General features: G+C 34.6%; 1 protein-coding gene across 4 annotated transcripts in view; it reads right to left on the reverse strand.

Moving 5' to 3' along the window:
- Positions 1-2,629: 2,629 nt before the first annotated feature.
- LOC107625241 (serine/threonine-protein phosphatase 7 long form homolog) overlaps positions 2,630-18,164 on the reverse strand; it is a 29,022-nt gene continuing 13,487 nt past the window's right edge. For 2 of the 4 annotated variants that reach the window (XM_016327825.3, XM_088506395.1), the window contains exons 2-4: positions 17,268-18,010; positions 17,099-17,186; positions 13,541-16,996 (exon numbers count right to left, since the gene is read on the reverse strand). In XM_016327825.3, the coding sequence (XP_016183311.1) occupies positions 16,211-16,996; positions 17,099-17,186; positions 17,268-18,010 (1,617 nt within the window). In that variant the 3' untranslated portion in view covers positions 13,541-16,210. Of the gene's footprint in view, positions 2,882-3,229; positions 3,386-11,040; positions 11,281-12,933; positions 13,089-13,540; positions 16,997-17,098; positions 17,187-17,267; positions 18,011-18,164 lie in introns of those variants that run through there. The other 2 variants (XM_088506396.1, XM_088506398.1) reach the window with 2 other exon arrangements.

An 18,164-nucleotide genomic window follows, 5' to 3' on the forward strand; every position in this document is an offset into this window, starting at 1 on the left:
TCTCTCTCTCATTTCCCTCTCTTTCCTCCTCTCTCTCATCATCTCTTTCTTTCCTCTCTCTCTCCTCTTCCTTTCTCTCGCTTTAGAATGAAGAGGCAAAAAGAGAGAGAGAAGGAGGAGGAGATAGACGAGGGGAGAGTGAAAAAAGAAGAGATGAAGAGAGAGAAAGGAAGGAGGAGAGATAAAGAGAGATGGAGAAAGAGAAGAGGGAGAGAGAGGAGAAGGGAGAGAGAGAAAGAAGGAAGGGGGAGAGAGAGGAGCGGGAGAGAGAAAGAGAGAAAAGAAAAAAAGAAGAGAGAGAAAGAGAGAGGGGGAGGGATGGGACTGAGAGAGAGAGAGAGAGAGAGGAGGGGGAGAGAGGGAGAGAGAGAGAGAGAGAATGGAAGGGAGGAAGAGGGAGAGAGAGGATGGAAGGGAGGGAGAGAGGGAGAGAGAGAGAGGATGGAAGAGAGAGAGCGGATGGAAGGGAGGGAGAGAGAGTGGGAGAGGTGAGAGAGAGAAGGGGAGAGAGAAAGAGAGAGAGAGAGAGAGAGAGAGAGAGAGAGAGAGAGAGAGAGAGAAATAGAAAGGAGAGAGAGAAAGGGGAGAGGAGATAGAGAGAGAGGGAGAGAGAGATGGGAGAGAAAGAGAGGGGGAAGGAGAGAGAAGGGGAGAGAAGGAAAGGAGAGAGAGGGAAATGGGAGAGAAAGAGAGGGAAAAAGGAGAGAGAAGGAAAGAAAGGAAAGGGAGAGAGAGAAGGGGGAGAGGAAAGGAAAGAGAGAGATAAGGGGGAGAAAGAGGGGAAGGAGAGAGAAATGAGGGAGAGAGGAGAGAGAAAGAAAGAGAGAGAGAGAGAGGGGAGAAAGAGGGAAAGGAGAGAGAGAAGAGGGAGAGAAGGAGAGAGAGAGAGAGAGAGAAGAAGAAGAAGAAGAAGAGAGAGAAGGGAGGGATAGAGAGAGAGAGAGAGAGAGAGAGAGAGAGAGGAAGGGGGAGAGAGAGAGAGAGAGAGGAAGGGGGAGAGAGAGAAAGAGTATGAAAAAACTAATTTTGGAGTTTGAATAAAATTAGTTTTAATTTGGTTTAAAACTAAACTGAACCATAAAAACTGGTTTTTTAATAAACTGGTTTTCATAAAAACTATGGTTTCAATTTAGTGTTTTATTTGAAAAAACTGGTTTATTTAAAACAGTTTCAGTTCAGTTTCAATTCAGTTCAGTGAAACCAGTTTTTTTGCACACCCCTAATAATGAGGATAGGACTTCCAATTCTCATAACCTTGCCAAGAGCTTTTCATAGTTGTTAGTTTATTTTTATTGCATTTTACATTACTTGTCTCCTATCTCAAAAAACCCGCAAAGATACTTCATAACCAATAACAAGGACATCTTATTGCAATTCCTAGGGAGAACGACCCGAGAATACTTCGGTTTATAAATTTAGGGATTTGTACTAGTGACAAACAAATTTTTGCATGAAAGAATTATTGTCAGTTTAGAAACTATACTTGTAACGAGAATTCATTTGTGAAATTCTAAACCACATAAGAATCCGTTCATCAGTCAACAGTTAGGACAAGATATAAGGTTGCAATAAAAATCACTCAGTAGCACTGTACATATATATATATATATATATATATATATATATATATATATATATATATATATTTTGGTGAAATGCAACATGTTAAAATAATTAAAGCTTAAAACTTACAAGTTACAATAATAATTACAGTATATTTTTTTTTCATAAGAAATTAAGCAAGAAACAAATAAAACTAAAGCTACCTTTTTGCAGCTATGGACAGCATCTGGCAAAAATGCTATGAGAAAAAATGATATGGCAATAATAAGGGGAAGATTAAGGTAGTTAAAAACTGGATTTGCCTATTTGAATGTGAGAATCGCTTGGCAGACATAGCATACAATTCAATTATATAGGGGATTCATCAATTCCTTGCCTATTATATTAATATTCCTTTATCTCTATTAGTGTCTTATGCGCACTTATTGGTCTTCTTAAAGTGCTTCTTCACTCAGCTTTTACCTTTATATCTCTCAACTTTTAGAAGTAATTTAAATAACTGAGCACACTGCAAAGTCCATAATGATTTAGTATACTAGTAAACAAATCTTCAAAAATTTGAAATTTCATTATTAAATCTTTTCTATGAACTCACTGTTAATATTAAAATTTTCACAAATCTAAACCATTGTTTAAGAGTTATTCATATTTTTACCACCAATAGTAGCTCTAATCTCATTGTTCCTGTTCTGTTTCAAATTCTATATACAGCTCTTAACTTGTTTCAGCAAGAACCCGGTAAATAATCGATGCATATTAAGAATAAAGAGCACGAATAGAAGAAGTATAGCAACAGAAACCTAATCAAGAATAGAACGATATACTACAACTAAGTTAATTGGAACATCAAGTTCGTATTTAATTAAATCATCATTGGACACCTTGAGAAATTAAATTCCCAACATGGTCCCTTTTCCAGGACTGACTTTTCCAACTAATTTGAATGACATTCAAAATTTCAAAACTGATTCATCCAATGACATTCATATCATATCATATCATATGGTTATGGACTTGCAGTAAAGACAAGAAAAAAGGAATAGCAAAGTGCAAAAAGCCAAGAAGGGGGTTAAAATGGGCATGAGGCCATAATTATACAAAGAAAAAATATTATTCTATATGGAATCAAATTCACACAACTGCACAAGAATTTAATTATAACTTTACTTGAAACAAATTGATATAGACATGCAATCATTATTGTTATAAAGGTAAAATTCTTTGATTCAATCATCTACTTTGCTAGTTGAGATTTTGACGTTGAAAAGGGAATGGTTCAACAAGGATTTGATCCCCTCATGCTCCCCTCATGCTCAAACTGAAAATGACATTAATAATTATTTTAGACATGAGATGATCTAGATCAAGTTTGATTACTAACTATGAATTCATCACCTCAAAAATACACCCTAACGAGTCTTATCTTACAAACACGAGTAAGATTAGATGCTGATCTTTTTACACAAATAATGTTATAAATGGCTAGTAATTTTTCTCAAATATCCACCTAAGATTTGATTGGCCTTTACACTCAATTTTTTTCGTTTTCATGACACTAACATTCCTCCTAACTACTGAGTAGCACAGCATTATTATTACTATTATCACCTAAAAAAGAAGAACACATACAAAATGATGAATTGAAAAGACATAATGATTAACTAACCTCCAAGCGTTGAGACAGCGTCTTGCGCGACGACGGCGGAAGCAGGTTGCGACGGCGAGGATAAGCGAACAAGAGATACAGAGGAAGAGGATGAGAGAATAGCAGTGATTGAAATTGGATGAAAAACCCTAGCAGACATGCTTCTCTTCTTTGAATCTGAAATTAAAAGAAAAAGGAAAAAGTGTAAAAAACAAAAATTAGAGGGATCAATATCTAATTATTAATTTTTCCAAAAAAAAATATGGGTATATTTTGTAATTATTTTTATGATGGTTAATCATGCTCCTACATAAAAGTAGGAGTAAAGAATCTATGGCCTATTTTTTTATCAATAGTAGATGTAGACTTATTTGTTATAATTTTTTTAGTGGGAGTACATAAGGAGTACATAGTACATAAAGTGTAATAATTCAACATATATTTTAAAAAAAAATTATTCTCTTTAACCATGAGAATAACTTATCTTTCTCCCTTTCTTAATCGTTATAGATGGATTTATTTATTTATTTAGGCAAGCATCATGTTGCCAAAGTTAAAGGTAATTTTTTTCGATGGAGGAGAGTTGAAATTTGTGATTAGCCTAAATACTACTATGGAAGACGTCATCAGCTGGACAGGGAAAGTAAGATTTGACTTTGGATATATTATTATTATTATTATTATTATTATTATTATTATTATTATTATTATTATTATTATTATTTGTGTTTTTACTTTGAATAGATATATTTTTTTAATTGAAATGGATTAAATTTATATAATACAAAAACTTTTACTATTGCATTTATATTTAATTAGTCCTGCATATTCAACTGCTTTTCTATTATTTTTAAGAGATTAATTTTTTTATTTTTTTTAAATTATAAATTTAATAAAATAATGTAAATATTAAGAATAAAAAATTTAAAAATAAAAATATTTTTTTAATTAACTTTTAGAGTCAGATTATTTAAAAAATCAAAATTTATTAACAAAGTTCTTATCTTATCATATTTTAATGTTATATGGAGTTTGTTCACTCTATTATTGGTATGTGCATATATTTTGTGTCCTTTGTATGTCAATTAAATAATCTTTTACTATGTGCCAAATGAATAATATTAAATTAATTAATTTTTAGATTTTTGTAATATACTTTAGAAAATTATAAATGATAAATCTAGTGCTCTACATAATTAAATATCAAATTCAATATTCTAAACAAGTAAATAATTAATAGTTTAGAAAATTAGCGTACTAATATTGTAAGGAACATTTGATAGATGTGAATTTTCTTGTATGCTTTATATGCCAATTAAATTAGTCAATATACCAAACAAATAATATTGTAAAAGACAAAATTAATAAAATTTTTTGTAATATGATTTATTTATTTTAGTTTAATTTAAAAATAAAAACGTATGTACTCAAATTTTAAATACAATATTCTACGTAATCAATAATTTAAAAAATTAAAAAAAATTATATCCCATACAAAGCAATTTAAAAAGAATAGTATTAAAAAAATATTTATGAAACTTTTTCGTGCCATCATTGATAGATAGTTAAATACAGACATGTCAAAAAAAATAAATTAAAAATACATATCAGATATAAAGAAATTGTTTTACTGCTAAAATCAAATTAACGAGAGAAAAAGACATAGTGCTATTTTTCTACATGAAAAATTGGAAATAAATTAAAAAGATAGAGAAACAACTGAAAAAGAAAATTTGTAACCGCAGTGGAGGAGGATAGAGGCAATTTAATTGAGGGTGTTGAAGAAAGAAGAAGAGAGACAATAATAGAAATACAAAAATAGTAAATTTTTTAAGAAATTATAACAAAAACTCTAATAGAATAATTAGAATGAAACCATGCTGATCAGAGTACAATGTACTCATAACAAAACAGTACAAACTAAAATTAACATACAACTAAATAAAATATAATATAAATGAATATGTCAAAATATAATAAGATCTACCAAAAATTTTCTGTATATGGCACGAAAACCAAGATTTGGCATAGTGATCATCTATTTTAGGAAGCTATCTAAGAAGTTATTCAAAGCCTAAAAATATTATATTCGAGTAAGAGAAGTAAATAAAATTAGAGAAACAGTGAAAAAATATATATAAAAAAAATATTTGAGTGAAGGATTCTACCAAAAGTTATGTGTGAATTTTTTTGTGACGGTTAGTGAAATGCATATCTGCAAAGTTAGTTTTAAATTATGTTGTTAAGGTTAAAATAGAAAAGAAAATTGGACACCAATTCCATGTACTCGCATTATATATTGTTATAGATAAATTTTTTTTAATTTTTTAATTTAAATTTATTTATTTTATACTTTTTATATATATATTGAATAACTTAAAATATTTATTTTTTATAATTTATTTTTTAATTATTGATATTAAATTTATAATTTTAGAAATAAAAATATAAAGATATTTTTTTAACCCAATAGAAAAGCGGCTGAACAGGAATCTCCAACAATAATTTACATCTAATACCAAAATCTTAATGAGATTACTGTGAAAAAATGGATAGAAAATTTTTTATAGATTTAGATACCAATTATCCTTATATTAGGTTTTATGTTATATTTAAGTGAAGTGAGAAGGATGCAAGAGAAGATGAATAAGAAAATAAAAAGTTTTTTTATTATGCAGTAACAGTAATTTGGGATGATAGATAGTAAGAGAGAAAATAGATAACAGTAATTTGGGATGATAGATAGTAAGAGAGAAAATAGATAATTATAAAAGTTCCGTAATTGTGAATTAACGAGATAAGAGAGAATGTAAATGTATGTGATAAGAGAGAAGATGAGGTAGTGAAAATTTTTTAACATGGAATAACTGACATATAATGAATGGGATAGATTAGCAGAAAGGGCAAAATTGAAAAAGAATTTTAGACACTTAATTTATGTAAGCGGATTGGTTGCGTCTATGCTTCTAATCGCAAAATTCGGTTAGTATTGCAAGATGAAGTTAGTGTGCCGGCCCTACGGCCCTAGCAACTTTCCTTCCTCCCGCTGAAGATATAGACCTAGTCAGACAATATTAAGACTAATATAAGGCTTTCCCTAGCTTCGTATCTACGGACTTTCTTGCAAGAGTAATCTCAAGTTCTCAAATGTCATCCACCGGCGGAAGCATCTGAACCTAGTATTCCATCTCCTCCATCGGAGCATTTTTAATAAGGTGCCCCCCTCCCCCGCCTAGAACAGTCATGTTTGACTGGGCTTACACACATTCGCTCACTTACGCTGTCCCCCTCAGCTCACCCTAGTCCCGGGTCTTTTGCTCTTATAACGTAAGCTCCAAGGCTTCACACCAAGTCTTCGCTGACAGAATATGCATGCTTAAGTAGGGTCAGGCAGAACCGTTGTTGCCTGATGGGAACTCCCCCCATATTATTTGCATTATATATTGTTATAGATATATATTAATTTTAACTAATTATAATATACAGTTAAATTATTTTTAGTATAATTAAAAAATAATACACGCAATAAATTTTAATGTAACAAATTTTCAAGAAATAAAAAAAAGAGAGACAATGAGTCGATAATGCACAGTGTCACCGATCTCTTTTTGTGATTTATTTAGAGAGAGAGAGAAAATTAAGAATATTAAAGTTTAAGGTAGATATATTTTTTAAAATTATTTTTTTGGCTATCATATATATTATTATAATTATTTATATATCATTAATACTTTATTTTATTGAATCTAATTATTTTATGTGTTGCCCCTTTTTTATGTGGAGTTTGATTAAAGTTATTATTACATATTATCTATTCTTTATTTTCTCGGTCCATACTATGAGAAAAACATTTAGTACCATCGAATTTATCGTCGAATTTAGCATCGGACATTAGTAACGAATTTTCTGTCAAATTGATTATCGGATTTGGCATGAAATTCGTCACCCTAAAATATTACCATCGGTAAATCTGACCGGACAATCCGACGATAATAATGTTTAGTGAAACGCTACGTTTGGGGACACGGAAAATGTTACCGTCGGATTCATCCGACGATAATTCCGACAGTAACAATGCCCTAAATGAAAGCGCGAACATCGTATCTCCCATTTTGAATTCCACACTCTCACTCTTCATCTCCACCCTCTCTCTCTCTCTCATCACCACCATCATCTCAGTGCTTTGTTTCCTGTGGCCGCCGGGAGCACCGCCGTCGCCACCCCCTCTCCGTCGTCGTCATCCCTTTACGGATACCCCTCTTTCTTCTCCTTCTTCCCCTACCTCTCTCTCTCCCCCCCCCCCTTCGTCATAACCACCATCTACCGCCACAGCAACTTTGGCGACCACCACTGCAACATCCACGTGTTCTCTTATTTCTTGCTCTGTTTTTCATTACAAGTTCTTGAACAACTCTTTTTCAATTATTTTGATTGTAGTTTAATGTAGTTTAGGTTTGAGTAGAATTTCAATATTAATTATGAATCAATTTCAAAGTTAGTTGAATTTAGTTTTCTACTTTTAGTGGATTTAGGTTGATTAAGTTAGGTTAGATTCAATACATTAAGTTTGGAACAGTCGAAGTGTTTGGAATTATCTAATGGTGTTAATTGCTGTGTTGATGACTGTTTTGTTGAGAAATTATTACTAATATTGTTAGATAATTTTTTAGTTTAAGTTTGAGTAGAGTTAGAATTTTAATTTTAAATCAGTTTCAGAGTTAATTCAGTTTAGTTTTCTAATATTAGTGTATTTAGGTTGATTAAGTTATGTTTGATTCAATACAATAAATTTTGAATGCTTGACGTATTTGAAATTATCTAATTGTGTTAATTACTGCGTTGTTGACTGTTTTGATAAGAAATTATTGTTGAGATTGTTAGATAATTTTTTAATTTTAGTTTAATTTAGTTTAGGTTTGAGTAGAATTAGAATTTTAATTTTAAATCAGCTTCAGAGTTAGTTCAGTATAGTTTTCTAATATTAGTATATTTAGGTTTATTATGTTATGTTTGATTCAATACATTAGATTTTAAATGCTTGAAGTGTTTGAAATTGCCTAATTAAATTGCTGTATTGATGACTGTTTTGTGAAGAAATTGTTGCTGAGACTGTTAGATAATTTTTTTTTATTTTAGTTTATTTTAGTTTAGGTTTGAGTAGAATTAACATTTTATTTTTGAATCAGTTTCTAAGTTAGTTTAGTTTAGTTTTCGAATCTTAGTGAATTTAGGTTGATTAAGTCAGGCTAGAATACATTAGGTTTTGAATTATTGGAGTGTTTGGAATTGTAAATTCCGCTAATTACTGTGTTGATGACTGTTTTGCTAAGGCATTGTTGTTGAGATTGTTAGATAAGTTTTTTAATTTTAGTTTGATTTAGTTTATATTTGAGTAGAATTAGAATTTTAATTTTAAATCAGTTTTAAAGTTAGTTTGGTTTAGTTTTTTAATATTAGCGTATTTAGGTTGATTAAGTTATGCTAGATTCAATACATTAGATTTTGAATTATAAGCAATGAATTTAAGGTTAGAATGAATATTACTTTGATTAATTAAAATTCATTGATTACAGGAAGTTTTAGAAGGAAAAAAAAAAGAAATAGAACAGAAAGAATGAGGGAGAGCAACAAACAGAAAGCTCTCTGTGACAAACAATGACAAGTAGAATTCTTTCTATGAAGGACAGAAAGATCACTGGATAGAGAAGGTGAAGAGCGTACAACGTAAACTCCATCATGTACTACGTGAGGGATGTGTGCGTACGCACAAGCACATATCATTCACCATTTCATATAGTACATGGGTAACTTCAAGTAAGACTTGGCCAGTGTGCATACACACAAGAAGCAGATTTTGGGTAGTGTGCATACGCACGGGTGTGTGGATATGCACAAATGCATTTTTCATGTTGTATGTAGAATTCTCTACATACAACGCCAGAAACCAACAGAGGCATCAATTTGAGAAGTCAAAGCCCACGTGTGACGTGGGCATACAAAGAGCAATTTGGGCTGTCTCAGAGCTTCACGTACAACATTGAAGACCCCACGTACCACGTGAGGTTAATTAATACTCCTAGGGCCTCAATTCAAGCAACCTAATTGTTCAATTCTTCATCAATTCAAGGCTCAACTCAAAGTCCACCAATCACAGCATCAATTGAGGATTGAAAGGAGATAAAGATTGGAAGTTATGCTAGAAGTAATGATTAATTAGATAGATTTGATTCTATTTCGATTTTGATTTTGTTTTAATTTGAATTTGAATTTAAATTAGAGTTAGTATTTAAGGAGAAGTCAGACAATTTGTTTAGGACTTCTTCTTCTTCTTCTTCTTCTTCTTCTTCTTCTTCGGTCGCTTTAATTTTTTTAAGGATTTTCTGAAGAATATGAGTTTCTAATTCTCCTCGGTTAAGGTTAGGAGCTCTGTGATTCCATAGATTAATATTTTAAACTTTTCTACCTTTGATTTATGCATTGATATCTTTTCAAGAAAATGTTTTCTTTCTTCATCTTAAAGGGTTTGAATGTGTTGGAAAATAATTCTTCTCTAATTTGAATTCTTTTAACTTAGAAAAATTAATTAATTGAATTATCCTTGAAAACTGATTCTCATAATTCTTAAGTTTTGAAACTACATTGATAAGTGACATAAAATCAACCAAGGAAGATTCTTATGAATTGTGTGGTTTTATAAATCAGTGGACGTTCTTCAACTCTTTTCTCAAATAATTGGATAAGGGATTAGCGATTAATTAGGTTAAAGAGAAATTAAATCACTAAAGGATTAGGATTTGATTACTAATTATTTGCCATAAAAGTATCTTTGTATGATTAAGGTAGAAAGTGAAAAATATTAATCCGGAAGTCTTAATATCTCCGAAACCTTAACTTTTTTAATCATATTATCTTTACGTTACTCACTGCCTTGCTTTATTTCATTGCTGTTTATGTTTTAAAGTGTTCAAAATCCTAAATTGATCGCCTGACTAGATTAATCGGTTGATTTTGCTTGCTTAATCCGTTAATTTTTGTGGGATCGACACTCATCTCACCGCGAGTTATTACTTGATACAATCCAATACACTTGTCGGTATTTTGTGGATTGTAAAATCTGCATCAATTTTTTTACTTTGATATTCAAAATACTATGCAGAAATTACATTGCGTCAACATCCGTTAAAAAGCAAAAGCATTTTGATCGAATATGCTAATACATTTTCACTATATACAAGTCCAAAGACTTAAAAATGTCTTATGTTCTTGTTTCAGATTGTGAAAATGATTTAAAACACAATTCAACCCCTTCTCTTATACCTTTATAGATTTCAAAATAAAAAGGATAAAATGAGAGAAAGAAAATGAAAAAGAGAAAGAAAGAGCAGAAAGAGACTATACATGTGCTAGGTAACTAACTAACAAACGAATTATGTTGTACGATTTGTATTAACATCATAGCTAAAGAGTGCATTTTTTTTTTAATTATTTTATTGGTCTTTATAGTTTTACTATGTAATTAAAAATTTTTAGATTTTTTTCTTTTTAATTGGATCTTTATACTACTTTTAATTTTATAATTAGATCTTTTCTAATGTAAAAAATGTTAAAATTAACTGAATTTCTTCACAAATTAAAAGTATCCGTAATTAAGAATCTAATTAGATCTTTATATATTTTTTAGAAAAAATATTCTGTTAATTTTAATATTTTTATATGAAAATAACTTAATTATAAATTTAATAAAATTATAGAGATCAACAGAATAATTAAATTTTATTTTTTTCCTTTTCTAAAACAACTCAGGGAAAGAGGACATTTTACTCAAGAATTACTTGTAGCATGCGTTCCATTTTCTCTTTGTCCCTACACATGCTGATCAAATCCAGGTACTTCATAGCATCATGAGGTGCGAGCCCTTCAAGAAAGAACTTCAATAAGGGGCGATGCGTTCCTTGCATCACATCAAAGCAATGCTCTAGTGCAATCCTATCCTGCTCATCACTCAATTCCACTGCCTCCATCATTGGAAGCAATTCAACGTCCTCACTCTGAAAGTGTTGGTTGCATTGTCCCTAAGATGTAAATCAACAAGAAAATTACGGATCAAACGTCCAATTCAATCCTCAAAATTAGGGGTATATATGATCTAGATCAGCTTGAAGATTCGTCTTGAATCCGAATATTTTGGGACTAATTTTATGTGATTTTATCGAATTTCGGATCAAGTAAGGATCTCAAAAATAGATCTTGTTATTTTTTAAGGTCGAGTCTAGATCAAGGCAAATTCGAATTCACCCAATTCATGTGTATCCTAAGAGATTAAAAAAGGTAGATCTATTTTAAATTAATTCCAATATTATATTATATTAATTATAAATTTATTATTTTGTTTTTAATCATATTTGTTGAATTATAAAATAGATCAAAAAAGAATGAAATTAAAATTTATAGACAAATTCAAATTCAAGTATGGACAGTGACGGATCCAGATAATGTTGATAGTGGGGCGAAATATATATAACATTATAATAATTTTTATAATAAAAATATTACGTTTATATAAAAAATTAGCTATCAAATTATCTACTATAAATTTGTGTATAACTACATATATTATTTAACTTATCTTTAATGTGTATTTTGTATTTCAAAATTTGTATTTTAAAATTTATTCTGCACAAGTGATTATTTTATGTATATATAGCATAATTGTTGTTATAATTATATTTTGTTATTGTAAAATATGATTAGGTTTCAAAATATCTAATTACAAATTAAAATACTAAAATAGTAATTTAAATAATAACATATAATTTAAAATTTAATTTTTTATATTTCATATTTTAAAATCTTGACAATATAATTAAAATGTCTTTTTTTTGTATATGTGGTTAAACAATCATTTAAAACTCAACTTTCATACAATTAGTTCTTGATGATATTATTCATAGTTGAAAAAGTTCATTTAATTAGTGTAGTTATTATGAAAAAAACTAAAGCTAATTTTAAAAGAAGAAATACAAATGGATAGATAATATTCTTTCGAGTCGATTTCTAAGAAAGAACATCAATCTTATTTAAATTTGAAACTTGATCATTATAATGGACATCTAATATGAAGTTCTTAAATTGGCTATCAAGTATCGAAAGTTGAATAAAAAATTATTGTAGAGTCAAATTTAATAATTTAGTGAGGCAAATAAATATTATTATTATATACTACTCAATAAAATTTCAAATTGTAGTGGGGGCTCTTGTCCCCACACCCTAAAGAGTGGATCCGTCCCTGAGTATGGATATCAACTTCTCAGTAGTAAGTATGTTTTTTTCTTCTTTATAAATAAGTGCATCATAATTTTTTGACATAAAATTTATCAAGATCCGAATTTCACCCGATCTAAACCCGATTTTAATATAATCCGAAAGTAGCGTGATTTTTTTTGGGTCTAGAGTCAAGTAAAAAAATAAAAAATAGACTCAATCATTATTTAGGGACGGATCTGGATCAAGACGAACCTGACTTCACCCAACCTCATGTGCTCTTCTACTCAAAATCATCATTAAAAAAAAAAAAGAAACAAAATAAAACAAAGCAACACAAAAAGGGAAACCAAATGTGCCTAGCAGCAACATTGGACATAACATTTATCAGGATTAAGGATGAAGTGAAACCCAAATGATAACGAGAAATATGAATATGAATATGCTTAAAAGTAAGCTTTTACCTGCAGTGATCTGAGCCGAGAAGAAAGGGTATGCAGTGTCTCTCTGTAATTTGGGCTTCCTGAATCTAAAACCTCAACAGATTTGATGATTTCTCTTATGCCATTCATGATAGGGAGGTCCCTTGCATGTTCTTCCTTCGCATGTTTAGATAGTCCTGCATAAATCTCCAGATTCAAATTACCACGTTCACTTGGTGAATTGCTTCAAAATAAAGAAAACTCCTTTTTTCCGTGATGTCTACTACGTGTGCTACAACTTAGAAGCTCTCATACTCCATGTTCATAGATGAACTCAGAACTGTTAAGATTTGATTCATTTTGAGGGAAATTGGTGGTTCTTATGTCTCCCCGATTTTGTATAACTCCAACACAAATCTTTCTTGTAAATTCTAGCTTTGATAAAATTTTCACTTTTTAAAAATAATTTATTAAAATTATTTTTTAAAAATAGTTTTTCAAAAATTATAAAAATTATGTTAATAAATCAAAATAAAAATAACTTTCAATACGTATAAACACTAAAAATTATATTTGATAAAATCACTTTTAACATTTAAAATGACTTTAACAAACATAAATATAATAAAAAAAATAAAAATAAATATAGACATTTATTAATACATTACGTTATATTAGACTTTTATATTTAGCTAGTTTACAAAAATATTTTTATAAGGGCAATTTACGCATCTAAATTGTTTGACCCCCAATATTACGCAAATACATTGTTTTCAAATTCAATACGCAAATGTATTGTTTTCAATATTTTATGTAAACCGCTACTGGCAGTAGCGGTTTACGTGTGTGAGTGTGTGAGTGTAAACTGCTGCTGCCAGCAGCGGTTTACGTGCGTGTGTATGTGTGAGTGTAAACCGCTACTGACAGTAGCGGTTTACGTGCATGTGTGTGTGTGTAAACCGCTACTGGCAGTAGCGGTTTACGTGTGTGTGTGTGTGTGTGTGTGTAAACCGCTACTGCCAGTAGCGGTTTACGTGTGATGGGCTGAATGGGGCTGCCTATATAAACCATAGAGGGGCCAAATGTGGAGAGGTAGAGTGTTATTCACAAATGGAGGGGGAGGATAGTTTTGTGGCTCTGGTTCACTGCTCTGGAAAAATTCAAAAGAGCAAAAGGCACGGTGTAAAATTCACAGATAGAGAACCGCTTAGTGTTTTTATCCGATCGTCGAATACGTTGGCCGAGATTAAGCAAAGCATATTACGAAAGCTCGGTACGTGTGGGACGAAGTGGGTAAAAAAATTATTTTACAAGATTCCTATTGACGTTGTCTCAACTGGTGTGCGATATGAGACCTTCGTGATTGGGTCGGATGAAGACTTGCAGGTCTTGTTTCACTGCAGGCGCAGTTTTCCGGAGGTGAGGATAACTGAGCTGTTTGCGAAGTTGGAAGATGGTGTGGATAGCTCGGGAGCATCGACACCTAATCCTCAGTCGACCCCAGCTGGTGGTGCATCAACATCGATGCCTGTGGTAGCAGTGGCCGTTCCGAATGCGGAGCCCGAACGTGCTGGGGCTGTTCATGCATATATTGGTCATGTTGTTCCTGATTTTGAATGCGATGCCGGACCGGATCGAGTTGAGAATGCACTGTTTGACGATGATTTAGATGCGGAGCCTGTCGATATTGGTAGGGATAGTGATGATGATATTCCAAGAGGTGGACCTTCAGCCCATGGAGGTTCCGGTTCTGCAACACAAGAGTACCCTCCCCACCTCTCTTCTTTGAACTTGGAAGTCGTCGGCGAACAGCAGAATGTAGATGCAACATTCGATGGGCAGGGCATGCATGATGGGACACCTATGACTGAATTTCAGATTGGCCAATTTTTCCAGAGTAAAGAGGAAGCCGTGTTGAGTGTAAAAGATTACAGTATTCGGCGTGGAGTTGAGTACAAGGTTATGGAGTCCGACAATCTGAAATACCAAGGGAGATGCAAAGAGTTTGGTAATGGGTGCACGTGGTTGATTCGGATAGTCATGCGGAAAAGGAAGAGCACATGGGAAGTTAGGAGGTACAACGGTCCGCACACGTGTATGGCCACATCGATATCAAGCGACCACAAGCAGCTTGATTATCATGTGATTTGTGCGAGAATCTATCCGTTGGTTCGAGCTGATGCGTCGGTGTCGATCAAGGTGTTGCAAGAGGCAACGGAGGCGACTTATGGATTCCGGCCTAGTTATCGGAAGGTGTGGTTGGCGAAACAGAAGGCAGTAGCGCAAATATATGGCGATTGGGAGGAGTCATATGCTGATCTGCCTCGGTGGATCCTTGGGGTCTCATGCACGATGGAAGGTTCCGTTGCTCTACTCAAGACGTCCCCGGTTAGGGTGGGTGGCCAAGTTGATGAAGATAGAGTCTACTTTCATCGGATGTTTTGGACATTCCCTCCGTGTATTGAGGCATTCCGCCACTGTAAGCCGCTCGTTAGCATCGATGGAACACACCTCTATGGCAAGTATGGCGGGACATTGTTGTTGGCGATCGCTCAGGATGGTAACTCGAATATTTTGCCTGTTGCGTTTGCACTCGTGGAGGGGGAGAATGCAGAGTCTTGGTCGTACTTTCTTTCGAACCTTAGAAGGCATGTCACTCCACAGGAAGGTATTCTCGTGATATCTGATAGACACAACGGCATCAAGGCTGCACTAGAGTCTCCCGATAGTGGTTGGCAACCTCCACATGCTTATCGGGCATTTTGTATTCGGCATGTTGCTGCAAATTTTGCCCTCACTTTCAAGGGACAGGATGAGAGGAGGTGGCTGGTGAATGCCGCGTATGCGAAGACAGAAGCAGAATTCGACTATTGGTTTGATATAATGAGGACGGAGAACCCGGCCATGTGCAACTGGGCAAACAGAATGGAGTATGAGAGGTGGACACAACACAAGGATGGGGGGAGAAGATATGGTCACATGACCACCAACATTTCTGAGTGTGTGAACTCTGTCTTGAAGATATGGTCTAGACCAATCGCTGACTGGGGGGTTCCCCCCATGGTGAACCACGTATCCAACGGGCTACCTGCAGGCACGTTCAAATCTACCACATACTCACCCTGATAATCAGCTGGCTGGGAATGCATATCCGTCATGTGTGGCTGGTAAGCTGCGGTATCCAAATGCACCTCGGGCATCTGCGGCTGGTAAGACTGGCCACCAAACTGCACGTTGGACGTGCCAGCATCATCCCTAATCAAATCAGCAAAATCTGCGTAAAATCGTGGACTCACCAGCTGATCATCTAAATCCATAGTCATCGTAGGCGTCTCAGGCGGCGCATACATGTGAGAGCTGGCTCTGGCATCGGAGAGTAAGATCTGCTGGTGAATGTCCCCCCTCCAGCCTGAGTCGCTGCGGTCCCACTAACTCCACCACCAAACTGTGTAGGATCCACTGTTCTCCCGCGTCTGGCACTAGACCTATGAACACGGTGATCGACCTCATCCCTAGCCTCTCCGCCTGCATCATCCTCCTGCATCGCATCATGTAACCATCGCCACTCTCTCCCAGTGTCCCTAGTACCAACACGACGGCGTCTCTCCACACAACGGTTATCCGGCATATCAGGTAGCTGTAATCTGCGTGGGACCTGGGAGGATCCTCTCTGAAACGCCTCTGGAGGTATCTGGGTGCCTCTGGGATCCGTGAATGCAGCCCCCGGACTAAGGAACCGCTGAGCCTCGCGGAACCACCAATCTAGGTAATCAGCAGATGGGCCAGGATGTGCCACTCGATCAATGGAAATGACTGCATCAACTCGGTTCCCCCAGTGCAAATGCCAAACCTGATAGTAATAGGAGAACCACCTATCCCCTCCCCTCCCGTCCTTAGCATGCAGCCAGTCTACGTTCAAAGCGTCCTCGGGGATATGCTGTACTCCACCCAGCTGTGGAACAACCCTGTCAACCTGATGCCACTCGATGACCGCAAAGTATATCAAACTGGTCACCGCTCGCCATAGGCGACTATGCTCCTCTATAAGTATCTCTGGATGGACAACGGCAAGTACATCAAGTGCGGAGTAGGGCTCCCATACAATCTGAAATTTCAAAACTCATCATACATTACAAGAACAAGTATATATCTAGTCACATTTAGATAGCGAAGCAAAAATAAAAACTCTAACTGCTATAAAACTTACATCACGAGCGGTCAACCGATCCAATGCAAGCCGATACCTTATGACTCTCTGCTCCTTTCCATCGTTAGGAGGTAAGTAGGCAGACCACCTAAATTTAAGTCATATGAGACACAAACTACCATAAAAATTCCAAAGAAATTTGTTAACAGTAACAAAACATAACACATACCTGGATGCCAGCGGGAAAGAGAAAGCCTCAAACCCTTCCGGCCTCAAAGACGGAAACCGCCAGAATATCCAACTCTGTAGCAACTGGAGCAGGCCCGCAAGATTAGTCACATTTTTGTTCGCTACCCGACACATGCATCGGTATAGCCATGCCAGAGCGGCCGACCCCCAGCTATACCTCCCCATGTCATCAAGGTTTGCCACAAATGGCAACCACCGTATATGTACCCGGTTCGCACTCTTGTCCCCAAATAACTGAGTCGATAACAGCATCATGATGTAGGCCCGTGCGTAGATGCGGACAGTCTCCTCGCTCGCATCTGCTGGTAGCACCCTAAACCTATCGCGAAACCATGTAAAGTGTACTGTCATCTGCTTGACCTTATTCGGTGGAGGGCGCTCACCAAATAGGTCCTCAAACCACTCCCAAGCTGGTCGGCCACCCTCCATGTATGTCTCAAACTCACCAAGGCAACCACTCACAGCCTCACCATCCACAGGCAGCCCTAGCTGGAATGCCACATCCTGCAATGTCACTGTGCATTCTCCGAAAGACAGGTGGAACGTATGCGTCTCAGGACGCCACCTCTCAACGAACGCACTAACCAATGGCTCATCCAACCAGAACCATTCGCTGTTTAGCCTGGCCAAATGGTACAATCCAGCCCTCTCTAAATACGGGATGATCCTATCATGCAAGGGCATATTCTGTTGCCGTCTCACACTGTATATACACCTAGTGGGCTGCACAGAACACGAAAGATATACAGAGTCCAATTAAATTCTCCTATCCTTAAAAAATTTGCCATAACTAACTGGATACAAATATATTAAACCATCAACAGATTCTCCTAGGTAAAAAATAAAAAAAATTCCCTAGTCACGATAGGAAAAATAA

The sequence above is a fragment of the Arachis ipaensis genome, chromosome B2 (genome assembly GCF_059453495.1).
Source record: "Arachis ipaensis isolate K30076 ecotype BB chromosome B2, ASM5945349v1, whole genome shotgun sequence".
NCBI lineage: Eukaryota > Viridiplantae > Streptophyta > Magnoliopsida > Fabales > Fabaceae > Arachis > Arachis ipaensis.